Raw genomic sequence first — 25,106 nt, 5'->3', positions numbered from 1 at the left:
CTCATTTTGACCCTCCCTAGCATTTGGTGAGCCCTGCTGATCCTTGCAAGACTCAGCTTTACACACTGCAGATATTTTTCTTCTCCTGTATGTTAGTTATTGTGGGCTATGTCACTCTTTTTCAGGGGCTTCAATTTTCCACAGATTGGGTACCTCTTCCATGATTTCTCTCTTTCTTTTGATATTTCCCTTTTTTTGTCATCTTCTATATTTTTGGGAAGCTTTTCATGGTTTTCTCCACATGATTATGTGATTATGGACCTGGTGCAGTGGCTCACGCCTGTAATCCCAACACTTTGGGAAGCCAAGGCAGGTGGATCATTTGAGGTCAGCAGTTTAAGACCAGCCTGGCCAACATGGTGAAACCATATCTCTACTAAAAATACAAAAATTAGCCGAGTGTGGTGGCATGTGCCTGTAATCCTAGCTACTTGGAGGCTGAGGCAGGAGAATCATTTGAACCCAGAAGGTGGAGGTTGAGGTAGCTGAGATCGCGCCACTGTACTCCAGTCTGGTGACAGAGTGAGACCCTGCCTCAAAAGAAAAAAAGAAAAAAAGATTGTCCCCTTTCCACCTAGACACTGGACATTCACGGTAAAAACAAAAAGACACAGGAGCTTTCTTGTCATATTCCTTGTGTTATTTCAGTATCTACATGTGAATATATGTACACAAACAAAATTGAAATGGTACAACACATATGGATTTTCCGCATGGTGCTTTCCTTATCATTTTATTGTGAGCATTTCCCACTATTTAAATATTCTTTGAAAAAAGTATTACTCCATGATTTTCTATGATGCATCACAATCTATATAAATAATACCTAAAATATTTGTGTTGCATCAAATTTTTTATTATTATAAAAACTTTTGGAGGACACCCTTTAGGATGAAGTGCAACAATCTTCCAAGATGATCAGCTTCCTCCTGGGGCTCTCCTGGCTGTGTTCATTGTTTAACATTCACACTCCCCACTAAATCAAAATGGAACAAAACAAAAATTGAAGCATTTCTAGGTCATTGTATTTTATAACAAAAACAGTTTCATATTCAATTTTTTTTCAGCAGCCCAAAATGATTTCTCTAATTATATACCCCTCAAAAAAATCTTATCAATCCCCCATAATATAAGGTGTGTCTATTATAATAATAGCTACTTTTCATTGAATAGCAATTATGAGCTTGGCTATGTTTTAGCCTATGTCTTGTGCTTTGTGTTATTGTCTTCATCCTCAAAATTTTATGAAGATTGATTGCATTATGGACAATCTTTTTCATGGGTGATGATATTGAGGCCCAGAAAGTTAGTAGAACATGCATAGCAGCAAAAGCGAATTAAAGCAAAGGCTAGTAGGAAAGACAACCAGAGTTATCACTGTTCATCCCTGACTGTAGGCTTGGGTTGGTGTCCAGAGATGTGCATGCTACTATGGGCTGCATTTTCATTTCATTAAAGACAATCTCATTTTTGAGAGACCATACAAGTTCTTAGCATTTGGGTAGGAATATTGCTGGTATTTCTCAGCCCCCGCTTTAACATAATCTTCCTGCGAGCCCAATCCACTCAGTTTTTTTCTGGATGAAAGCAAGAAATGGAATCTGTGTTTGCCACCGGAAGCTCACCCTTCCCAGCAGACAAGGCTGATTGTCTGTAACTGGTGAGGCCCCAAAGAGCACAGGAGCCTGGTGACAGCCTGTGAGCCAGCCTGAGTTATCGATCCCCTCAGAGTTGTAATCACAGCTATGGGCGTCAGCGCAGTGATGGGTGTCTGAGTCAAATGACAAACTGTGGTTCTGAGGCTGGACAAACGTAGGCTGCGAAAATGGTCTCTTAATTGGGTTTGAAAGCTCTTGTGGAAGAAAAGCCAATTTTTTGCTTTGAAAAAACCAGAAGAAGAAAGGACATTTCTGCTCACGGCATCAGTAGCCGGAAGCGTCAGACCTCACCAGCATCCCCTCCTGCCTCTCGAGCAGGCTTGCCATGGCAACCTTTGTCTGCTGCTATCGCACAGAGCCATCATTCCTGCTCTGTACCACACGTCACCCTCCCTGTGCTTCTCTCCACGAAGATCTGCTGCCAGCAAAGCGCAGAGAGCTCCACCCGACATCATGCTTGAGGCCACCAGGCCACCCTGGTGGAATCAGGGCGGTGTGGTTCTAGATGTGCTACTGATGATTTGCTCCTTCAGGCTTTTAAAAAACCGTTTTGTTGACTTAAGAAGGTGAATTTTCTCTTAGGACATGAACTAAGCTCCCCCATTCCCCCCCAGAAAAAAGCCATAATGAGTTATCATGGTGATTCAGGTGATTCATGGTGACTCATTTCATTAGAATGTTCAGAGAATGAACACCTGTGTTCCAAGGCTTCAAGCAGAGGGTAGAATTTAGCCGGGGAAGCAGCAGTCACGCCTGCTTGTCAAGCATGAGAACAGGGAACCGTGCCTTCCACTAGGCTTTTCATGTTACATTTTCAATGAGAACGGGTGGGACATGACAAACAAAATGTGTGTAGGCACAGATAGGGGGACGGGAGGAAGTCAGGAAGAGGAATGATGGGGTGCATGGGAGAAGTGTAAGTAAGGTACAGTGCCTGCTCTCAGGGAGCCTGGGTTCCCTGGGATGGCTGATTTAGCTTTGCCAGCCAATATTGTTTTCCCCACTTCTCTCTCCTCTGGCCAAGGTTTGTAAACCTGGCCTAAAACAATGTCTAAAATCATTGCTCATGAAAATATAGCCTGAAGGAAATAAAGTACCCATTTTAGATGCTGAATTAAGAGAAGCATATATCTGTATATTTGAACCCATCCGTTAGTGCTACAGAAACATGAATAAATGTATTTATCTTTCAGTATTACTGTCTCGCCAAAGGATGTGGGTTGGCTCAAAAGAATAAGTAAAAGTAGTGTCATGGCAAAATCAAAATGAGAAAGCAAGGTCAATGACGACAGCATCAAATGTTAAGAAGAGAGGTTAGCATTTCTACTTAACTATTTTATTATATATTTCTCTGTAAAAACCTATCATATTATAAACTTTTTCAGAGTTAACAAGAATCTACCTTCTTTTATTTGCCCTTTCTAATGTCCTTTCATACTGGTCGGTAGATGGGTTTCTTCTAGGACTTACTTAAGAGGGAAGGTGCTTGCCGCCCCTACCTTTCTAGGCTCATGGCACCCTAGAAAGGGCAGGCGTGGGCTCCCTCCTAACCATGCCCTACCGAGCTGCTGATTTGGGGCAAGTTATTGAACCTCTCTGCGCATCTGTTTCCCCACCTAAAGATGTTAAAACACAAACATGGGATTATTTTATGACTTAAATGGGATAACATAGCAGGCACTGAATCCATTAGTTTGCCAGGGGTGCTCTAACAAAATACCGCAGACTGGGTAGATCGAAGAATTTCTTTTCTCACAGTCCTGAAGGCTGCAAGTCCAAAATCAAAGTATTCACAGGGTTGGTTCTCCTGGGGCCCCTCTCCTGGACTTGCAGATGGCCACCTTCTCCCTGTGTCCTCACATGGTCGTCCCTCTGTGCACACACATCTCTGGGGGCCAAATTTCCCCTTCTTTTTATTTATTTATTTATTTTAGACTGGGTCTCACTCTGTCACCCAGGTTGGAGTGCAGTGTTGCAATTGTGGCTCACTGTAACCTCCTCCTCCCAAGCTCAAATCATCCTCCCACCTCAGCCTCTTGAGTAGCTGGGACTACTGGGCACACCACCATGCCTGGCTGATTTTTGTATTTTTATAGAGACGGAGTTTCAGTATGTTGCCCAGGCTGGTCTCGAACTCCTGGGCTCAAGTGATCTACCCTCCTCTGCCTCCCAAAGTGCTGGGATTATAGGCAGATTTCCTCTTGTTATCAGGGATGTGTCAGATTGGATTAGAGCCCAGTCATGTGACCTCATTTTCTTTTAATTACCTCTCTAAAGAGCCTATCTCCAAATATGGTCACATCTGAGGTCCTGGGGGTTAGGGTTTCAACACATGAATTTGGGGGGACACAATTCAGCCCGTGTCACTAGGGATCAAAAGAAACCCTTCAAGGCATCTCTTAGTCGCAAGGAAAATGCACCCCCATTTTATAAACAAATGCAAATCGCTCTGTCCGAGTGAATACGAACACAGAGTGGGGCTTGCATGCTGGTGCCCTGGGCCGTTCTCGTCCGATGGAGACAGGAGCAGTCCTCCTGGGCCGGGCTGGGATCAGTCCATGAGGAGAAGCTCTCACAGTACCTGGCGCAGGAAAGTGGTCAAAATGTTATCTGCTGCTGTTACACAAAATAGACCCACCAATGGCAAACTCATACTAAGAGATGAAGTGGTGGTCTCAGGTGTCAAAAATATTAGTTTTCTCCTAAGCAAAGGAGAGTGAATTTTGCCATTTCAGATTCATATTTTAAGAAAGCTATGAACACAAAACAATATGTCTTCCAATAATGTAGGTACCGATGCCTTCGCTATGTTTTGGATTTCATTTGGACCTTCCCTTGAATTTAGGGAAGTGCCAGCGAAGCCACCCTGGTGGCCCTGCTGGCCGCTCGGACCAAAGCGATCCATCGGCTACAAGCAGCGTCCCCAGAGCTCACACAGGCCGCTATCATGGAGAAACTGGTGGCTTACTCATCCGATCAGGTGAGTGTACTGAGTGGGTATCAGCCAAGACTTCAAGACCTAAATGTTTGGTTTTATGTTAAATTCAAACCAAACCAAACCAAACAGCATCCTTCCAAATCTAAGAGCAGTTCCTCAGGTATCACTAGATAGAGACCTGAACTAAAGGGAAGCGGTGAATTCTTGGGTGGGAACTGGATAGATCAAGCTAAAAAGGAAATAAATGTGTAGAGACATCACCGTCACTGGCTCTGTCACCTTTTCTACCAGTGCAGACTTATGTTGTGATTATCTGGCCTGCCTTCCGAGCACCATTGTAGAGAAACTGGACATGGGGATCAAAGTCCTGGGCCCTAACTGCAGCTTTGTTATTGTGTGATCTCAGGCCCCTGGGTAGGGTCAAGCAGGAGACAGTAGCGGTGGGGGCTGCAGGGCAGAAGGTGGCCTGCTTTCATGAGAATTGCCTTTCCTGAGAATCTCTGAGAGAGGATGGATCTGCCACAGTGGTGATGCCTTTTGGCTGGTTTCTTTCCTCCAGGCACTGTTTACTGAGCCTGGCCACCAAGCTTCCCAAGGCTCCACAGTCAGGGGCAGCTGACAAATTTGAGCCTAGGATTTCTAAGTCCACCTCTGGGATCTACCTTCCAGGGTCTCGCTGCTTGCTCTTGAATTCAAACAAATGAAAAACTTCATGAATATTGACCCTGCACTCTACCCTTGTTAGTGCCCGATTCTTCAAACTTAAAAGCAAGATTCCACAGGAATAGAAACAATTCCAGGAAAAAAAGCGGTCTCATGAAGGTGCAGGGGAGAGGGAGGAGTCAGGAGTAGTTCTGCCCCTTGTGCCGTGAGAGGAACCTTGTGTTTGCAATGTTGGCCGCTCTCTGCAGATCCAGGGTCTGGTAATAACAGCATGCACACACCCGTACAAATCCAACTCTGCTGTCTTCCTTCCAGGCACACTCCTCAGTGGAAAGAGCTGGGTTAATTGGTGGAGTGAAATTAAAAGCCATCCCCTCAGATGGCAACTTCGCCATGCGTGCTTCTGCCCTGCAGGAAGCCCTGGAGAGAGACAGAGCGGCTGGCCTGATTCCGTTCTTTGTAAGTTCAGCAGCACTTGTGGTTCCTGGCCAATAAAGTGAAACCCTGTTTCTACTAAAAATTACAAAAAAAAATTAGCCGGGCGAGATGGCGCATGCCTGTAGTCCCAGCTACTCGGGAGGCTGAGGCAGGAGAATGGCGTGAACCGGGGAGGCGGAGGTTGCAGTGAGCTGAGATTGCGCCACTGCACTCCAGCCTGGGCGACAGAGCAAGACTCTGTCTCAGAAAAAAAAAAAAAAAAGAATAATCTTTGAGAAACGCTTTTTACCTCCAATTTTTTTTTTTTTTTTTTTTTTTGTCGATTCAAGTTACTTCCCGAGTTACTTCCCATGAATAGCTAACATGTGACTGGGGAAGTCATGGCGGGTATGATTTTATGTAAAATTTTATCCTAATCTGGTAGGTCATGGAAGAGTCGGGAGCATAAGCAAATCAGTATAATGTGGAAGGACTGACATGCTCAAAGTTAGCACGCAGAGCAAGGTGACAGCAAGGTGACATTTTGAAGGACGCAAAAAGAGTCTGCCAGGAGATCAAGGTGTACCTGCCATCTTATCCCAAATGTCTGTCTCTGCCCTCCTGCTCTGCTTTATCTTTCTCCATTGCGTGCATCTCCACAGGCCATGCAGATTTGTTTCTATATGTGTTTACTGCTTCCTTCTTCCCAACAGAATGTGCGGGGAGGGAAGGTCTATTTGAATCCCTGCTCTATCCCTAGCTCCTGAAACAGTGCCTGGCACTGAACAGAAGATCAAGAAATAGTTGTCAAATAAATAAAGATTTGGAAAAAAGATCATTCAGGTAGAAAGAACCATCTCCCTTAAAATTCCCACAAACAATTTCAGTACAATTTGAATAGATTCTATTTAAATGAGGTGAGTTTCTTTGAACCTATCGTGTCAATATTAAGACTCATTAGAATACTCTGACTAGGGAAAAATAAATCTATCAAAACACACTCTTTTAGGTTTCAAGGATGAAAACAATGCAGGAAACATCACTTAAAATGTTGAGAAGATTGTATTTTACAAAAATTTCAAAACTCATAAAATAAAAAGACAAATGCTGGCAAGAACTACCTATAGCATATGTTGTAAAGTAAATCTTAAAAAGAAGACTTACGTATCAATAAGCAAAAAGGCAACATTCCAGTGGAAAAACATGTGAAATATATGAAGTATCAGCTTCGTATATAACCACAAAAAACTAAGAAGAACACACAACCAATTCTGATCCTCCAATAACCAAAGACATGCAAATTAGTTGCTGAGAGAGGTATGTTAAAATCTCACACTGTGAGGGTAGATATGTCGATTTCCACTTTTATATCTGTTAGATTGTTACATATTTTGAAGCATATTAATTTGGTGCATACACATTTAGAATTGTGATCTACCTGGTGAATGATCATTTATCACTAGGAAATGCCTTTTATATCTCTAGTAACGCGTTTTGTCCTGCAGCCTACTTTGTCTGACATTGCTATAATTACATATGTTTTCTATTGGCTAATGTTTGCATGATATAGACATTTGCCATTCTACTTTCAACCTCCCTGTTCATTTATATTTAAGATGTATTCTGTGAAAGCAGCATTGATTGTTGCTATTTTAAAATTTTGTTTTTAAAATCCAGTGTGACGATTGATATTTATTTTGTTCATTTACACTCAAGGTAGTTATTGATACATTTAAATGTTATCTACTGTCTTACTATTTGTTTTTTATTTGGCCCAACTATTATATGATTGCTTTTCTCTATGTTCTTGCTTCTTCTTGGATTAATTATTTCATATTATTCCATTTTCTTATCTCTGCATTTTCTTATTTCCATTTGGCATCTTTTCCTTTAGTCTGTAGAATTCTCTTTAGAAATTTTTAGTGTGAATTTGATACAATGAATTATTTCAGTTTTGTTATTCTGAAAGTGTCTTTATTGTGCATTCACTCTGGGAAGATATTTTTTCTGGGTATAGAATTCTAGAGTGTTTGGTAGCTAGTTTTATTTTTGGTACTTCGTATAAGTCCATTGAATTCTTTCTTCCTTGATTTCTGTTGAGATGTCAGTTTGTAATTTTAATGTTGTGATGATGAAGAACATGTAAAAATATGACCTCCTGTGTTGCCACTGGGAGTGCTGCTCGTTTTTTGTCTTTGTTTTACTGTGATACAAGGATAATTTTCTTTGTACTTACTCTTCTGGAATTTCACAGAATTTCCTGAATCTGTAACTTGGTGTCTCTCTTCAGTTTTGGAAAATTCTAACCTATTATCTTCCCAGAGTTTTCCTCTCTTCATTTCCTCTCTCCTCCCATTCTGGGACTCTGATTATGTATATGTTAAATCTTTCTGCTGACTGCCGTATATCTCTTATGCCCTTTTACATGTCTCACATTCTTTTTTTTTTTTTATCTCCATGCTTCAGTCAACTTATTTACAATTTACCAATTCTCTCTTTAACTATGCCTAGCTGATAAACATGTCATGTTCATAATTCTAAACATTAAAAAATTTTAGCTTATTTTAACTTATTTTATTTTGTTTTTTTTTTTTGAGACAGAGTCTCACTCTGTCACCCAGGTTGGAGTGCGGTGATGCAATCTTGGCTCACTGCAACATCTGCCTCCCAGGTTCAAGCGATTCTCCTACCTCAGCCTCCCGAGTAGCTGGGATTATAGTCGTGTACCACCATACCTGGCTAATTTTTGTATTTCTAGTGGAGACAGGGTCTCATGATGTTGGCGAAGGTGTTCTCGAACTCCTGGTTGCAGGCGATCTGCCTGCTTCAGCCTCCCAAAGTGCTGGGATTACAGGTGTGAGTCAACGTGTCCGGCCAACTTTTTATTTCGAAATAATTGTAGATTCATAAAAAATTACAAAGTTAGCGCACAGCAACTCTGTGCACTAACCCTTCACCCAATTTCCCCTAATTGTTCCAACTTATATAACTATAGTACCATATCAAAGACAGGAGACTGACACTGGTTCATTGTGTGTGTATAGGTCTATGTCATTTATCACAAGTGTGGATTCATGCAGCCACCATGCCAATGAGAATACTGAAATCCTCTAGCACCACAAAGGTCTGCCTCTGCTATTCCTGATAGTCACTCTAACCCTCCTGATCTCCCACCATCATCAACCGTTGGCAATCACTGATACATTTTCTATCTTCACACTCTTGTCATTTTGAGAATGTTATATAAATGGAATTATACAGTATGTGACATTTCAAGATCAGCTCTTCTCACTCAGCATAATGGCCTTGAGATCTATCCAAGTTGTTGCGTGTATCAATAGTTTGTTCCTTTTTGTTGCTGCACTGCAGAGATTTGGTACCATATTATCTGTACTACTACAGTCTGTTTACCCATTCACCTGTTGAGGGGCATTGTAGTTGTTTCCATATTTTGGCTATTACAAATAATGCATCCAGGAACATTGATTTATAGGTGTTTGGGTGGACATGTGTTTTCATTTCTCTGGGATAAATGCCTAAGAGTGCAATTCCGGGTCCTATGGTAGTTATTACATTTAATTTTTTAAAAAAAGAAACTGACAAGGTATTTTCCAGAATGATTGTATTATTTTACATTTGCATTATCAATGCTTGAGAAAACCAGGCTCTTTACATCCTCACCAGGATTTGGTATTGTCACTATTTTTTGTTTTATCCATTTTGATAGATATGTATTAATATCTCATCATGGTCCTAATTTGCAGTTCCCCAATAATTAATGAACATCTTTTCATGTGCTTATTCACTATCTGTATGTCCTCCTCAGTGACATGTGTCTTTATGTCTTTTGCCCATTTTCTAACTGGATTATGGATTGATTTTTTAAATTAATAAGCTTAATTTTGTTAGAGTTGTTTTAGGCTTACAGAAAAATAAGCAGGAAGGACATATACCTTCTTATATCCCAACCTTCTTTTTCTCCCATTATTAGCATCCTGCAGTAATGTGATACATTTGTTAAAATTGATTCACCAATACCTAACATCCATAATTTACCTTAGGGGTCACTATGTCTATTGAATTTTCTATGTGTTTTAACTAGTGTGTCTACCATTTCAGTGTTATAGAGAATAGCTTCACTGCCATAAAAATCCCCTGTGCTCCACCTATTTATCCCTCTCTCCCTCCACTTGAACCACTGGCAACCGCTAATCTTTTTGGCTGTCTCCATCATTTTTTCTTTTTTAGAATGTCATACAGATGGAATCACACAATATGTAGACTTTTCAGACTGACTGATTTCACTAACATGTATTTAAGTTTCCTCTATGTCTTTTTGTACTAGTTTATTTCTTTTTATTGTTGAATGCTGTTTTCGGATATGAATATGCCACAATTCATTTATGCATTTACCTAGTGAAGAACATCTTGGTTGCTTCCAAGTTTTGACAATTATTAATGAAGTGCTATAAGCATTTGTGTGCCGTTTTTTGTGTGTACATACGTTTTCAACTCATTTGGTTAAATATCAAAGAGCACAATTGCTGGATCATATGGTAAGAGTGTGTTTAGTTTTATAAGAAAAGGCTGAACTGTGTTTCAGAGAGGCTGTACCATTTTGCATTCCCACAAACAACGAATGTTAGTGTTGGTTTTTCCATATCTTTGTCAGTTGTGAATTTTGTCAGTGTTTTTGATTTTATCCATTCGAATAGATGTATAGTGGTATCTTATTGTTATTTTACTTGAAAATTCTCTAATAACATATGATGTTGAGCATCTTTTCATGTGCTTGTTTGCTACATGAACATCTTCTTTGGTAAGATGTCTGTTCAGGTCTTTTGCTCACTTTTTAATTGGATTGTTTCATTATTATTGTGTTTTAAGAATTCTTTGTGCATTTTGGGTATCAATCCTTTATGAAGATACATATTTTGCAGATGTTTTCTATCAGTCTTTAGCTTGTCATTTCATCCTTTAAACAGTGTCTTTTGCAGAGCAGAAGTTTTAATTACAATGAAATCCAGATTATCAATTACTTATTTCATGGATCATGTTTTTGGTGTGGTCTCCAAAACTTCATCATTAATCCTAAGGTCGTCTAGGTTTTCTCCTATGTTATCTTCTTAGAAATTTATAGTTTTGCACTTTAAAACATTAAAATAGATCTAGGTCTATGGTCTATTTTCAGTTAATTTTTGTGAAAGGTGTAAGGTCTATGTCTAGATTCATTTTTTGCATGTAGGTGTTGATGTGGTTTGACTCTGTGTCCCAACCCAAACCCATGTGGAATTGTAATCCTCAATGTTAGGGGAGGGACCTGGTGGAAGGTGACTGGATCATGGGGATGGATTTCCCCCTTGCTGTTCTCATGATAGTGAGTGAATTCTCATGAGATCTCGCTGTTTAAAACGTGTGTAGCATCTCTCCCTTTGCTCTCTCTTGCTGACCATGTGAAGATGTGCTTGCTTCCCCTTTACCTTCTGCCATGATTATAAGTTTCCTGAGGCCTCCCCAGCCATGCTTCCTGTATAGCCAGTGGAACTGTGAACCAATAGTTCCTTACTTTGTAACGGAACAGTAAACTTCCTTTCTTTATAAATTACCCAGTCTCAGGAAGTTCTTTATAGCAATGTGAGAACGGACTAATACAGATGTCCAGTTGTTCCAGCACCATTTATTGAATACTACACTTCCTCCATTGAATTGCTTTTGTTCCTTTGTCAAAGATCAATTGACTTCATTTGTGTGGATCTATTTCTGTTCAATCACTTATTTGTCTCTTCCTTTGCCAATACCATATTGTGTTGATTTATAGCTTCCTACTAAGTATTGAATTTGGGTAGTGTCATGTCAGATCTCCAACACTGTTGTTTAATGTCGTGTTGACTATTCTGGGTCCTTTGCCTCTTCATATAAGCATTAGAATCCGTTTAGCAAAATGCACAAACTAACTTTCTGGGATAACAAATTATATGGGATTTCATTTAATTTACAGATTTTATTGAAATAACTTACATCTTGATGATATTGAGACTTCCTATCCATGTATGCGAAATATGTCTGCATTTATTTAGATATTTTAAAACATTTTCTTCATTAGAATTTTGTAGTTTTCCTCATATAAAGCGCATTCTTTTTTTGACATTTTTTTGGTGCTAGTGGGAATGGTTTATATTTTATTTTCAAATTTCATTTTTTTAATTGCTGGATAATAAGAAAGCAATTACCTTTTGTCTAATATTATATTTTATCCTACAGCTTGCCATAATTGCTTACTTAGTTCTGGGAGAGTTTTGTTTTGGTTTATTCTTTGGGATTTCTACATAGATAACCACATCATCTGCAAAGATGGTTTTCTTTTTTTCCTTCCAATCTGTATATCTCTTATTTCCTTTTCTTGTCTTATTGCATTAGCTGAAACTCTCAGAACAATGTTGATAGGAGTGGTAAGAACGGACATCCTTGCCTCATTCCTGATCTTAGTAGAAAAACATCTAGTTTTTCATCATCAAATATGATGTTAACAGTAGGTTTTTCTTTCAAGTATGATGTTAACGGTAGATGTCATTCATCAAGTTGAGGATGTTCTGCTCTAATCCTAGTTTGCTAGGAGTTTTTATCTTGAACAAGTGTTGAATTTTGTCAAATACTTTTCTGTATCTATTTACATAATCATGAGATTCTTGTCCTTTAGTTTGTTGAAATTATAGATTATATTATTTTCATATGTTGAATCAGCCTTCCATCCTGAAATAGATCTCAGTTGGTTGTGATATACAATATTTTTTACATTGTTGGATTCAATTTTCTAATATTTTGTTGAGAAATTTTGCATCTATATTTATGAGAGATATTGGTCTATAGTTTTATTTCTTGCAATGCCTTTGTAATACTGGTCTCATAGAATGAGTTAGAAAGTATTCCTTTTGCTTCTATTTTCTGTAAGTACTCATTACTTCCTTAAATGTTTGGGAGAACTCAGCAATGAATTTAATTGGGCATGGTTTGTTTGTTTTAGAAGGTTTTAAATTATTGATCTAATTTTAAAATAGATGTGGCACTATTGAGATTATCTATCTCTTTGTGTGAGTTTTGGTAAATCATATCCTTCAAAAAATTGGTCCATTTTATTTAGGGTTTTGAATTTGTGACCATGGAATCAATTATGTTTCTTTATTATCTTTTTAATGTTCATAGGATCAGTAATGACGGCTCCACTTTCCTTTCTGATATTAGCAATGTGTATCTTTTCTCTTTTTTCTTAGTTAACCTATGTAAATGTTTTAAAATTTATTTATCATTTCAAAGAATCACCTTTTTTCTTTATTTCCTATTTCCAATTTCATTGATTTCTGCTCTAATTCTTATTATTTCTTTTCTTTTCTTCTGCTTACATTGCATTTATTTATTTATTTATTTTCTGAGACAGAGTCTTTCTCTGTTGCCTAGGCTGGAATGCAGTGGCACAACCTCCACCTCCCAGGTTCAAGGAATTGTCCTGCCTCAGCCTCTTGAGTAGCTGGGACTACATGCATGCATCACCACACCCAGCTAATTTTTGTATTTTTAGTAGAGATGGGGTTTCACCATGTTGGTCAGGCTGGCCTTGAACTCCTGACCTCAGGTGATCCACCTGCCTCAGTCTCCCAAAGTGCTGGCATTACGGGCATGAGCCACTGCACCCGGCCATATTGCATTTAAATTGCCTTTTTTTCTAGGTTCTTAAGGTGGAAGTTTAGATTATAGATTTCAGATTTCCCTTCTTTTCTAATGGATGTATTCAGTTCTGTAAATTTCCCTTTAAGTACTGTTTCACTGCATCCCACACATTTTGATGAGTTTTTTTTTGTCATTGTAATTGAAGTTGAAGTATTTTTAAATTTTTCTTCAGACTTCTTCTTTGATCTTAAAATGTGTTGTTTGATCTCTACGAGTTTTGGGGTTTTCCAGCTATCTTTTTATTATTGATTTCTAATTTAATTCCAATGCAGTCTGAGAACATACTTTGTATAATGTCTATTATTTTAAATTTGTTGAGATGTATTTTATGGCTTGGAATGTGGTATATCTTGGTGAATGTTGACTGTGAGCATGAAAAGAGTATATATTCTGCTGTCATTGGATGAAATATTTTACAAATATTGATTTGATCCAGTTGATTAATGGTACTTTTCCATTCAATTATATCCTTACCTATATTCTGACTGCTGGACCTGTCTATTTCTGACAAAGCAATGCCAAAGTCTCCAACTATAAGAGTGGGTTTGTCTGTTTCTCCTTAGAGTTCTATGACTAATAATATAGTAACTGTGGAAAGTAAATTCTCGCCCATCTTCAGGATTTACTGGGTTTTTTGTTTGTTTGTTTGTTTGTTTGTTTTGGTTTTGATTGTTGTAGACTACCTCTGGCTGAAAATTGGCCTTAAGTGTAAACTTTTTTCCCCCATAAGTTATTAGGATACAGTGGTATTTGGTTACATGAGTAAATTTTGTGGTCAGGCTGGCCTTGAACTCCTGACCTCAGGTGATCCACCTGCCTCAGTCTCCCAAAGTGCTAGGATTGCAGGCATGAGCCACTGCACCCAGCCATATTGCATTTAAATTGCCTTTTTTTCTAGGTTCTTAAGGTGGAAGCTTAGATTATAGATTTTAGATTTCCCTTCTTTCTCAAACAAACAAAAACCAGTAAATCCTGAAGATGGGCGAGAATCACCACTTTAGTGGTGATTTGTGAGATTTTGGTGCACCCATCACCCGAGCAGTATACACTGCACCATATTTGTAGTCTTTTATTCCTCACCCTTGCTCCCACTCTTCCCCGTAAGTCCCCAAAGTCCATTGTATCATTCCTACTCCTTTGCATCTTCATAGCTTAGCATCCACATATCAGTCAGAAGATACAATGTTTGGTTTTCCATTCCTGAGCTACTTCACTTAGAATGTGTCCAGTCTTATCCAGGCAACTGCAAATGCTGTTAATTCTTTCCTTTTTATGGCTGGGTAGTATTCCGTTGTATGTATATATACTACAGTTTCTTTATTTACTCGTTGATTGATGGGCATTTGGTTGGTTCCACGATTTTGCAATTGTGAATTGTGCTGCTATAAATATGCATGTGCAAGTATCTCTTTCCAATAATGATTTATTTTCCTCTGGGTAGATACCCAGTAGTGGGATTGCTAGATCAAATGGTAGTTCTACTTTTAGTTCTTTTAGGAATCTCTGCACAGATTTCCATAGTGGCTATACTAGTTTACATTCCCACCAGCAGTGTAGAAGTGTTCCTGGATCACCACATCCATGCCAACGCCTACTGTTTTTGATTTTTTGATTATGGCTATTCTTGTAGGAGTAAGGTGGTATCACATTGTGGTTTTGATTGGCATTTCCCTGATCATTAATGATGTTCAGCATTTTTTTTGTTTGTTGGCCGTTTGTATATCTTCTTTTGAGAATTGTCTATTCATGTCCTTAGCCCACTTTTTGATGGGATTGTTTGTTTTCATGTTACTGATTTGTTTGAGCTCCTTGTAGGTTCTAGATATTAGTCCTTTGTCAAATGTATAGATTGTGAAGATTTTCTCCCACTCTGTGGGCCGTCTGTTTACCCTACTGACTGTTCCTTTTGCCATGCAAATGCTCTTTAGTTTAATTAGACCCCAGCCATTTATCTTTGTTTTTATTGCATTTGCTTTTGGGTTCTTGGTCATGAAATCCTTGTCTAAGCCAATGTCTAGAAAGGTTTTTCCAATGTTATCTTCTAGAATTTTTATAGTTTCAGGTCTTAGGTTTAAGTCCTTAATCCATCCTGAGTTGATTTTTGTATAAGGTGAGAGATTATGATCCAGTTTCATATTCCTACATGTAGCTAGCCAATTATCCCAGCAGCATTTCTTGGAAAGGGTGTCCTTTCCCCTACTTTATGTTTTTGTTTGCTTTGTTGAAGATCAGTTGGCTCTAAGTATTTGGATTTATTTCTGGGTTCTCTATTCTGTTCCATTGGTCTATGTGCCTATTTTTATACCAGTACCATGCTCTTTTGGTGACTATGGCCTTATAGTATAGTTTGAAATAAGGTAGTGTGATGCCTCCAGATTTGTTCTTTTTGCTTAGTCTTGCTTTGGCTATGCTGGCTCTTTTTTGGTTCCATATGAATTTTAGAATTTTTTTTTTCTAATTCTGTGAGGAATGATGGTGGTATTTTGATGGGGATTACGATGCATTGGTAGATTGCTTTTGGCAGTATGGTCATTTTCACAATATTGATTCTACCCATTAATGAGCATGGAATGTGTTTCCATTTGTTTGTGTCATCTATGATTTCTTTCAGCAATGTTTGGTAGTTCTCCTGGTAGAGGTCTTTCAACTCCTTGGTTAGGTATATTCCTAAGGTTTTTTTTTGTTTGTTTGCTTTTTGTTTTTTTTGTTTTTTTGCAGCTATTATAAAAGGGTACTTGATTTGATTCTCTGGTCACTGTTGGTGTATAGAAGAGTTATCGATTTGTATACATTAATCTTGCATCCAGAAACTTTGATGAATTCTTTTATCAGTTCTAGGAGCTATCTGGAGGAGTCTTTAGGATTTTCAAGACAAATAATCACATTGACAGCAAATAGTGACAGTCTGACTTCCTCTTTACTGATTTGGATGCCCTTTATTTCTTTCTCTTGTCTGATTGCTCTGGCTAGGATTTCCAGTATTATGTTGAAGAGAAGTGGTGAGAGTGGGTATCCTTGTCTTGTTCCAGTTCTCAGAGGGAATGCTTTCAACTTTTTGCCATTCAATATTATATTGGCTGTGGGTTTGTCATAGATAGCTTTTATCATATTAAGCTATGTCCCTTGTATGCCAATTTTGCTGGAAGTTTTAATCATAAAGGAATGCTGGATTTTGTCAGATGCTTTTTCTACATCTGCATCTATTGAGATGATCATGTGATTTTTGTTTTTAATTCTCTTTCTGTGGTGTATCACATTTATTTACTTGCATATGTTAAACCATCCCTGCATCCCTGGTGTGAAACCCACTTGATCATGGTGGATTATCTTTTTGATATGTTGTTGGATTTGGTTAGCTATTATTTTATTAAGGAGTTTAGCATTTATGTTCATCAAGGATATCTGTCTGTAGTTTTTGTTTTTGGTTTATGTTCTTTCCTGGTTTTGGTGTTAGGGTGATGCTGGCTTCATAGAATGAACTAGGGAGGGTTCTTTCTTTATCATCTGAAATAGTGTCAAAAGGATTTGTACCAATTCTTCTTTGAATGTCTGGTAGGATTCTGCTGAGAATCCATCTCGTCTTGGACTTTTTTTGTTGATATTTTTTAAATTACCATTTCATTCTCACTGCTTGTTATTGGTCTGTTCAGGGTATCTAATTCTTCCTGATTTAAGCTAGGAAGGTTGTATTTTTCCAGGAATTTCTCCATGTCTTCAGGGTTTTAGAGTTTATGTGCATAAATGTGCTCATAGTAGCCTTGAATGATCTTTTGTATTTCAGTTGTATCCATTGTAATATCTCCTGTTTCATTTCTTTTCTTTCTTTCTTTTTTTTTTTTTTAAGACGGAGTCTGGCTCTGCCCCCTGGCGGGAATGCAGTGGCGTGATTTCGGCTCACAGCAAGCTCCGCCTCCCGGGATCACGCCATTCTCCTGCCTCAGCCTCCTGAGTAGCTGGGACTACAGGCGCCCGCCACCGCGCCCAGCTAATTTTTTGTATTTTTTGGAGAGACGGGGTTTCATCATGGTCTCGATCTCCTGACCTTGTGATCCGCCCGCCTCGGCCTCCCAAAGTGCTGGGATTACAGGCCTGTTTCATTTCTTAGTGAGGTTATTTTGATTCTCTCTCTTCCTTTCTTGGTTAATATTGCTAATGGTCTATCAATTTTATTTAACTTTTCAAAAATTCAGCTTTTTGTTTCATTTATCTTTTGTAATTTTTTTTTTTGTTTCAATTTCATTTAGTTCTGCTCTGATCTTGGTTATTTCCTTTCTTCTGCTGAGTTTTGGTTTGATTATTTTTCTTGTTTCTCTAGTTCCTTGAGGTGTGTCCTTAGAATGTCAGTTTGTGCTCTTTCAGTCTTTTTGATGTAGGCATTTAGGGCTATGAATTTTCCTCTTAGCATCCCCTTTGCTATGTCCCAGAGGTTTTGGTAGGTTGTGTCATTACTGTTGTTCTGTTTGAAGAATTTTTAAATTTCCATCTTGATTTCATTTTTGACTCAGTGCTCATTCAGGAGCAGTTTATTTAATTTCCATGTATTTGCATGGTGTTGAAAGTTCCTCTTGGAGATTATTTCCAGTTTTAGTCCACTGTGGTCTGAGAGAATGCCTGATATAATTTCAATTTTCTTAAATTTATTGATGTTTGTTTTATGGCCTATCATATGGTCTATCTTGGAGAAAGTTCCATGTGCTGTTGAACAGAATGTGTATTCTGCAGTTGTTGGATGAAATATTCTGTATATACCTGTTAAGTTCATTTGTTCCAGGATATAGTTTAAATCCATTGTTTCTTTGTTGACTTTCTGTCTTGATGACCTGTCTAGTGCTGCCAGTGGAGTATTGAAGTCTCCCACTATTATTGTGTTGCTGTCTATCTCATTTCTTAGGTCTAGTAGTAATTGATAAATTTGGGAACTCCAGTGTTAGGTGCATGTATATTTAGAATTGTAATATTTTCCTGTTGGACAATGCCTTTTACCATTATATAATGTCACTCTTTGTCTCTTTTAACTGCTGTTGCTTTAAAGTTTGTTTTGTCCGATATAAGAATAGCTACCCCTACTCACTCTTAGCGTCCATTTGCATGAAATGCCTTTTTCCACCCCTTAAGTTTATGCGAGTCCTTATGTGTTAGGTGAATCTCCTGAAGGCAGCAGATGGTTGGTGAGTTATTATTCATTCTGTGGATCTGTATCTTGTAGGTGGAGCATTTAGACCATTTACATTCAATTTTGGTATTGAAATATGAAGTACCCTTGCATTCATCATGCTCTTTGTTGCCTGTGTACTTTTTTTGTTTGTTTGATTTTGTTTTTGCTTTTTAACTTGTATTTTTGCTTTATAGGTCCTGTGTGATTTATGTTTTAAAAAGGCTCTATTTTGATGTGTTTCCAGGATTTGTTTTAAGATTTAGAGCTTCTTTTAGCAGTTCTTGTAGCGGTGGCTTGTTAATGGTGAATTATCTCAGCATTTGTTTGTCTGAAAAGGACTGTATCTTTCCTTCATATATGATGCTTAGTTTAGCTGGATACAAAATTTTTGGCTGACAATTGTTTTGTTTGAGGAAGCTAAAGATAGGGTCCCAATCCCTTCTGGCTTGTAGGGTTTTTGCTGAGAAATCTGCTGTTAATCTGATAGGTTTTCTTTGTAGGTAACCTGGTGCTTCTGTCTCACAGCTCTAAAGATTCTTTCTTTCATTTTAACTTTGGATAATCTGACGTGCCTAGGTGAAGATCTTTTTGCCATGAATTTCCTAGGTGTTGTTTATGCTTCTTGTGTTTGGATGTCTAGGTCCCTAGCAAGGCCATGGAAGTCTTCCTCCATGATTCCCCCAAATATGTTTTCCAGGCTTTCAGAATTCTCTTCTTCAGGAACACTGATTATTCTTAGGTTTAACATAATCCCAGACTTCTTGGAGGTTTTGTTCATGTTTTCTTATTCTTTTTTCTTTGTCTTTGTTGGATTGGGTTAGTTCAAAGACCTTGTCTTCGAGCTCTGAATTTCTTTCTTCTATTTGTTCAATTCTATTGCCGAGACTTTCCAGAGCATTCCACATTTCTAAAAGTGTGTCCAAAGTTTCAAGCTCTGAATTTCTTTCTTTTTCTTGTTCAATTCTATTGCTGAGACTTTCCAGAGCATTCCACATTTCTAAAAGTGTGTCCAAAGTTTCCTGAAGTTTTGATTGTTTTTTCTTTTGCATCTATTTCCTTAAATATTTCTCCCCTTACTTCTTGTATTGTTGTTTGGATTTTCTTGCATTGGGCTCTGCCTTTCTCTGGTGCTTCCCTGATTAGCTTAATAATTAACCTCCTGAATTATTTTTCAGGTAAATCAAGGATTTTTTCTTGGTTTGGATCCATTGCTGGTGAACTAGTGTGATTTTTGGGTGGTGTCGAAGAGCCTCATGTTGTCATATTACCAGGGTTGGTTTCCTGGTTCCTACTCATTTGGGTAGCCTCTGTCAGAGGGAATATCTAGGGCTGAAGACTGTTGTTCAGATTCTTTTGTCCCACAGGGTGTTCCCTTGATGCAATACTCTCCCCCTTTTCCTATGGATGTGGCTTACTGTGAGCTGAACTGCAGTGATTGTTGTCTCTCTTCTGGGTCTAGCCACTCAGGCAGTCTACCCAGCTCTGGGCTGGTACTAGGGGTTGTTTGCACAGAGTCCTTTGGTGTGAACTATTTATGGGTCTCTCAGCCATGGATACCAGCACCTGTTCTGGTGGAGGTGAGCTGGGGAGGGGGTGCAATGGACTCCGTGAGGGTTCTTAGCTTTGGTGGTTTAATGCTCTGATTTTGTGCTGGTTGGCCTTTTGCCAGGAGGTAGTGCTTTCCAGAGAGCATCAGCTGTAGTAGTATGGAGAGGGACCAGTGGTGGGCAGGGCCCTAGAACTCCCAAGATTATATGCCCTTTGTCTTCCACTATTAGGGTGGGTAGGGACTGACCACCAGGTGGGGGCGGGGTTAGGTGTGTCTGAGCTCAGACTTTCCTTGGGTGGGTCTTGCTGTGGCTGCTATGGGGAAGGGGGTGAGATTCCCAGATCGCTGGAGTTGTGTACCTAGGAGGATTATGGCTGCCTCTGCTGAGTCATGCAGGTTGTCAGAGAAATGGGGGAAAACCAGCAGTCACAGACCTCACCCAGCTCCCACACAAACCAAAGGGCCTGTCTCCCTCCCACCGTGTCCCCACCAGTTGCCCCAAGTCTGTTTCTGGGCGGTGGGCGAGAGGGTCTTGAAAACTTGCCCCAGGCTACCTACTTCCCAGCTATGAAAGAAAAGGACTTGGTTTTTCCCTTCCCTCTGGAGTCTGCACACCGGATTTGCACCAACCCCTGAGCTCTGGCCAGGAGGCTTCTTATCCGTTCAAACTGTTACAGTGTTCAACTGGAGATTTCCTTCTCCCTGTGAAGTTTTACTCCCTGCTCCTCTGACTGCCCTCCCAGTGGATCCCTGTGGTGCCAGCAGGAAGGACCTGCTTGGGAACCCAGTGAGTTCCCAGGGCCTTTCTGCTGCTTCCTCTACCCCTGTATTTCGCTTGTCTCTCTAAATTGACTCAGCTCCAGGTAAAGTCGGAAACTTCTCCCGCAGACTTTCACTTTCTGCAGTGGGGGTGTGTGTTCAGGAGAGGAAGGTATCCCTTTCCCACTTCTGCAGTTGGGGCACTCACAGTATTTAGGGTGTCTCCTGAGACCTACAGGAGCAGTTCACTTCCTTCACAGGGTCTGTGGGTCCTCTCGGGATTGCTGGCTTGTTCTTGAAGTCAACCTGGAGCTAAAATTCACAAATGTGGGCCTCCACACGCTGCTCTGTCCAGTGCTGCAGTCTAGTCCTGCCTCCCATATGCCATGATGATTGGCCTTAGGTGTAAACGTAAGGCCCTTTCAGTTATTTTCTGAGCCTGTGTCTTTTCTGGTTATATGTGATGACTTTCTAATTTCCCCTACATAGGTGTTAGTCTTTGAATATCCAAGTCTTCACACTGTCTGTATCCTTAAAAAGGGAAAAGAGGAAAATAAGGGGGAGAGAAGGCATTGGCCCTTTTTATCCCCTAGAAGTCACTTCAGTTGGATAAGGTGGGTCTTGCAGCAATGGGCAGGGTGTACAACAATGGCCACCATCTCTTTGCACCTGTGACTGGGATCAGCAATCAACAATCAAAGTGCAGATTCCCAACATTTGGAGGACAGTTTCCTTTTTCTCACCTTGGCTCTTGCAAGCTCTGTGCAAGCTGCTTCAGGGACACACGTTCAGTTATTGACCAAAATTAACTGCATTTTACTGTCCAACACTTATATTGAAGCTACAAGCCTTCAACAGACCCCCGAGTTTCAAAATAATAAAATAATTACATCAAACAGATTCTGCCAATAGGTAAAATTTTGTTTAGCTGGGAGACAGATTTCCTGGTGCTTCCTACTCCTTAATCTCCTCTTTACCCTATATCTGTAATGCTCTTTTTTATCCCTGACAATTTTCTTTAATAATTTTCTTGATTCACTTTGTCTAAAATTAACATAGCTATTCCAGCTTTATTTTCATTAGTGTTAGCATGGTATATTGTTCTACATTGCTATACCTTCACTCTGTATCTTGACATTTAAAGTGCATTTTTTATACACAAAATATAGTTGGGTCTTGTTTTCTTATCCATCTTGACAGTCTGTGTGCTTTATTTTATTTTTAATTATTTTAATTTTAATTTTGTATTTCAATATGTTTTTGTGGAATAGGTGGTGTTTGGTTATGTGGATAAGTTCTGTAGTGGTGATTTACAAGATTTTGGTGCACCCATTACCCTTTTTAATTAGTGCAATTAGATCATTGACATTTAAAATAATTATTGATGTAGTTGGATAAATATCTATAATATTTATTACCTTTTTCTATTTGCTTCTCTTATTCTTTGTTTCATTTTTGGTCTTCTATTCTTTGCCTTCTCTTGTTTTAATTGAGCGTTTTATAGAATTCCATCTTTTCTTCTCTCTTAGTATATGAATCAATTTTTTTCTCCATTTTTTTTTTTCTTTTTTCTTTTTGAGATGGAGTCTTGTTCTGTCACCCAGGCTGGAGTGCAGTGGCAAGATCTCAGCTCACTGCAACCTCTGCCTCCCGGGTTCAAGCAATTTTCCTGTCTCAGCCTCCCAAATAGCTGAGACCACAGGTGTGTGCCACCATGCCTGGCTAATTTTTTGTATTTTTAGTAGAGATGGGGTTTCACTGTGTTAGCCAAGATGGTCTCAATATCCTGACCTTGTGATCTGCCTGCCTCGGCCTCCCAAAGTGTTGGGATTACAGGCATGAGCCACTGCACCAGGCCCAATTTTTCTTCTTTTTTAAGCTTTTTTCAGTGGTTGCCCTTGAGTTGGTAGTACATATTTACTACATTCATCTAGTAAAGAGGACATCATCCATGTCCTCTTTCAAACAATTCTACACCACTTCATGGCTAGTAAAAATACCTTATAACAGAATGTTTCCTTTCCTCCCCCTCGTCATTCTGTCATTAACATTGCTAATATTCATTTCACTTATCCATAAGCTACAATCACTGATTGCATTTCACTCTTATTTTGAAAAAAACTGTTGTCTTTTAGAGATCAATTAAGAAGAAGAAAAATAAAAGATTTTATTTTATCTTCATGAGTTCCTTCTATAATGTTCTTCCTTTATCTAAATCCAGGCTTCTGACCTCTATCATTTTCCTTCCTTCTGAATAATTTTTCTTAACATTTGTTGCAAGTCAGATCTACTACTGACGAGCTTCTGTAATTTTTGTTTGTCTGAAAAGCCTTTATTTCTCCTTCATTTTTGAAGGGTACAGGATTCTAAGTTGGTAGTCCTTTACTTTCAACCCTTCAAATATTTTGCTCCATTCTCTCCTTGCTTGCATAATTTTTAAAAAGAACCTGATGCAATTCTTACCTTTGCTTCTTTGTAGATAAGGTCCTACTTTCTCTCTGGTTCTTAAAATCCGTGCTGGCTTCTCAGCCTCTACACAGGAAGGCTCTCAGCACTTGTAAGCTTAAGGATCAGTACTGGCCCTTGGGAAAGCAGTGAGCAGAATATTGGACTCACCGTGGAGTTTCCCTTTTCTCTTGGATCTTGGCTCTTTAACTCTTGGGTGTCTCTAAAGCTCTTCCATGCCTTCACATGAATGTGTTTTGAATTTTTCAGGTGTTTGTCTAGAACTATTAGTTTGCTACAAGCTAGTCATCACACTTGAAATGCAAATTACAACACTGGGTGCATCATTAAAAGAAGTTCCCTTTTTCTTTAACTATCGTATCATTTTTTTGTTTCTATTTTAAGTAGTAATCACCTTGCAAAATTTTCTAATCAGCCGGGCATGGTGGCTCATGCCTGTAATCCCAGCAGTTTGGGAGGCCCAAGCGAGCAGGTCACAAGGTCAGGAGTTCGAGACCAGCCTGAACAACATGGTGAAATCCTGTCTGTACTAAATATACAAAAATTACCCAAGTGTGATGGCAGGCACCTGTAATCCTAGCTACTCAGGAGGCTGAGGCAGGAGGATCGCTTGAACCTGGGAGGCAGAAGTTTTGGTGAGCCAAGATCGTGCCATTGCACTCCAGCCTGGGTGACAGAGTGAGACTCTGTCTCAAAAAAAAATAATAATAATTATAGGAGAATATAAAAAGTCAAATAAAAGTTAAAGAAAAGGCATGTTTAACATTTCAATTTTCTTTTAGCCTTTTTTCCTCTGCATACATTTATATATATTTATTTATATATTCATTGTATGTACTGATTTGTAATTTTCTTTTTTTTTTTTGGTTTTTTGAGACAGAGTCTCACTCTGTTGCCCAGGCTGGAGTGCAGTAGCGTAATCTTGGCTCACCACAACCCCTGCCTCCCAGACTCAAGCGATTCTCCTGCCTCAGCCTCCCGAGTAGCTGGGATTACCGGCATGTGCCACCAAACCTGGCTAGTTTTTGTCTTTTTAGTGAAAACAAGGCTTCATCATGTTGACCAGGCTGGTCTCAAAATCCTGACCTCAAGTGATCCATCCATCTTGGCCTCCCAAAGTGTTGGGGTTACAGGCATGAATCACCATGCCTGGTCAGATTTTCTTTCTTTACATCAAACATTACATCAAGCATTTTTTTCAGGTCATTGTGTATTATATAAAGGTATAATTTTGTTAAAAAGTTGCGTAGTACTCTACTATATCTCTGTCTTCCTCAGCTATCTCTCTCATGTATACATATATGTACACACATACATATAACATAAATAAATAAATGTAATTTATTTAATAGGAATTCACATATATACATATATGTGTGTATATGTATTTTATGTATTCATAAAATTCATATTTTATGAATTCCTATTAAATAAATCATATATTATTTATTATATATGTATGTGTGTATATATGTGTATATATCCTAGCAATAAGCTAGTGTTAAACAGTTGAGTTTTTTATCTTACTTACATTCTTTCTTTGTGTTTTTTTTTTTTTTGAGATGGAGTCTCACTCTGTCATCTAGGCTGGAGTGCTGTGGTGTGATCTCAGCTCACTGCAACCTCCGCTACTTAGGTTCAAGTGATTCTCCTGCCTCAGCCTCCCAAGTAGCTGGGATTACAGACGTACACCACCACACCCGGCTAATTTTTGTATTTTTAGTAGAGATGAGGTTTCACCATGTTGGTTAGGCTGGTCTTGAACTCAAGTAATCTGCC

The 25,106-nt window shown here is 39.0% G+C and overlaps 1 protein-coding gene across 5 annotated transcripts in view; it reads left to right on the top strand.

The window, feature by feature from the left end:
• The window catches only part of DDC (dopa decarboxylase), a 113,194-nt gene that overhangs the window by 32,502 nt on the left and 55,586 nt on the right, over positions 1-25,106 (top strand). For all 5 annotated transcript variants that reach the window (XM_033194315.1, XM_033194316.1, XM_033194319.1 and 2 more), the window contains exons 5-6: positions 4,504-4,638; positions 5,575-5,718. In XM_033194315.1, the coding sequence (XP_033050206.1) occupies positions 4,504-4,638; positions 5,575-5,718 (279 nt within the window). The remainder of the gene's footprint in view (positions 1-4,503; positions 4,639-5,574; positions 5,719-25,106) is intronic.

Source organism: Trachypithecus francoisi, unplaced genomic scaffold, assembly GCF_009764315.1.
Source record: "Trachypithecus francoisi isolate TF-2019V2 unplaced genomic scaffold, Tfra_2.0 Lachesis_group4, whole genome shotgun sequence".
NCBI classification, from domain to species: Eukaryota; Metazoa; Chordata; class Mammalia; order Primates; family Cercopithecidae; genus Trachypithecus; species Trachypithecus francoisi.
The sequence above is the reverse complement of the archived record's forward strand: the minus strand, read 5'-3'. Positions and strand labels throughout refer to the sequence as shown.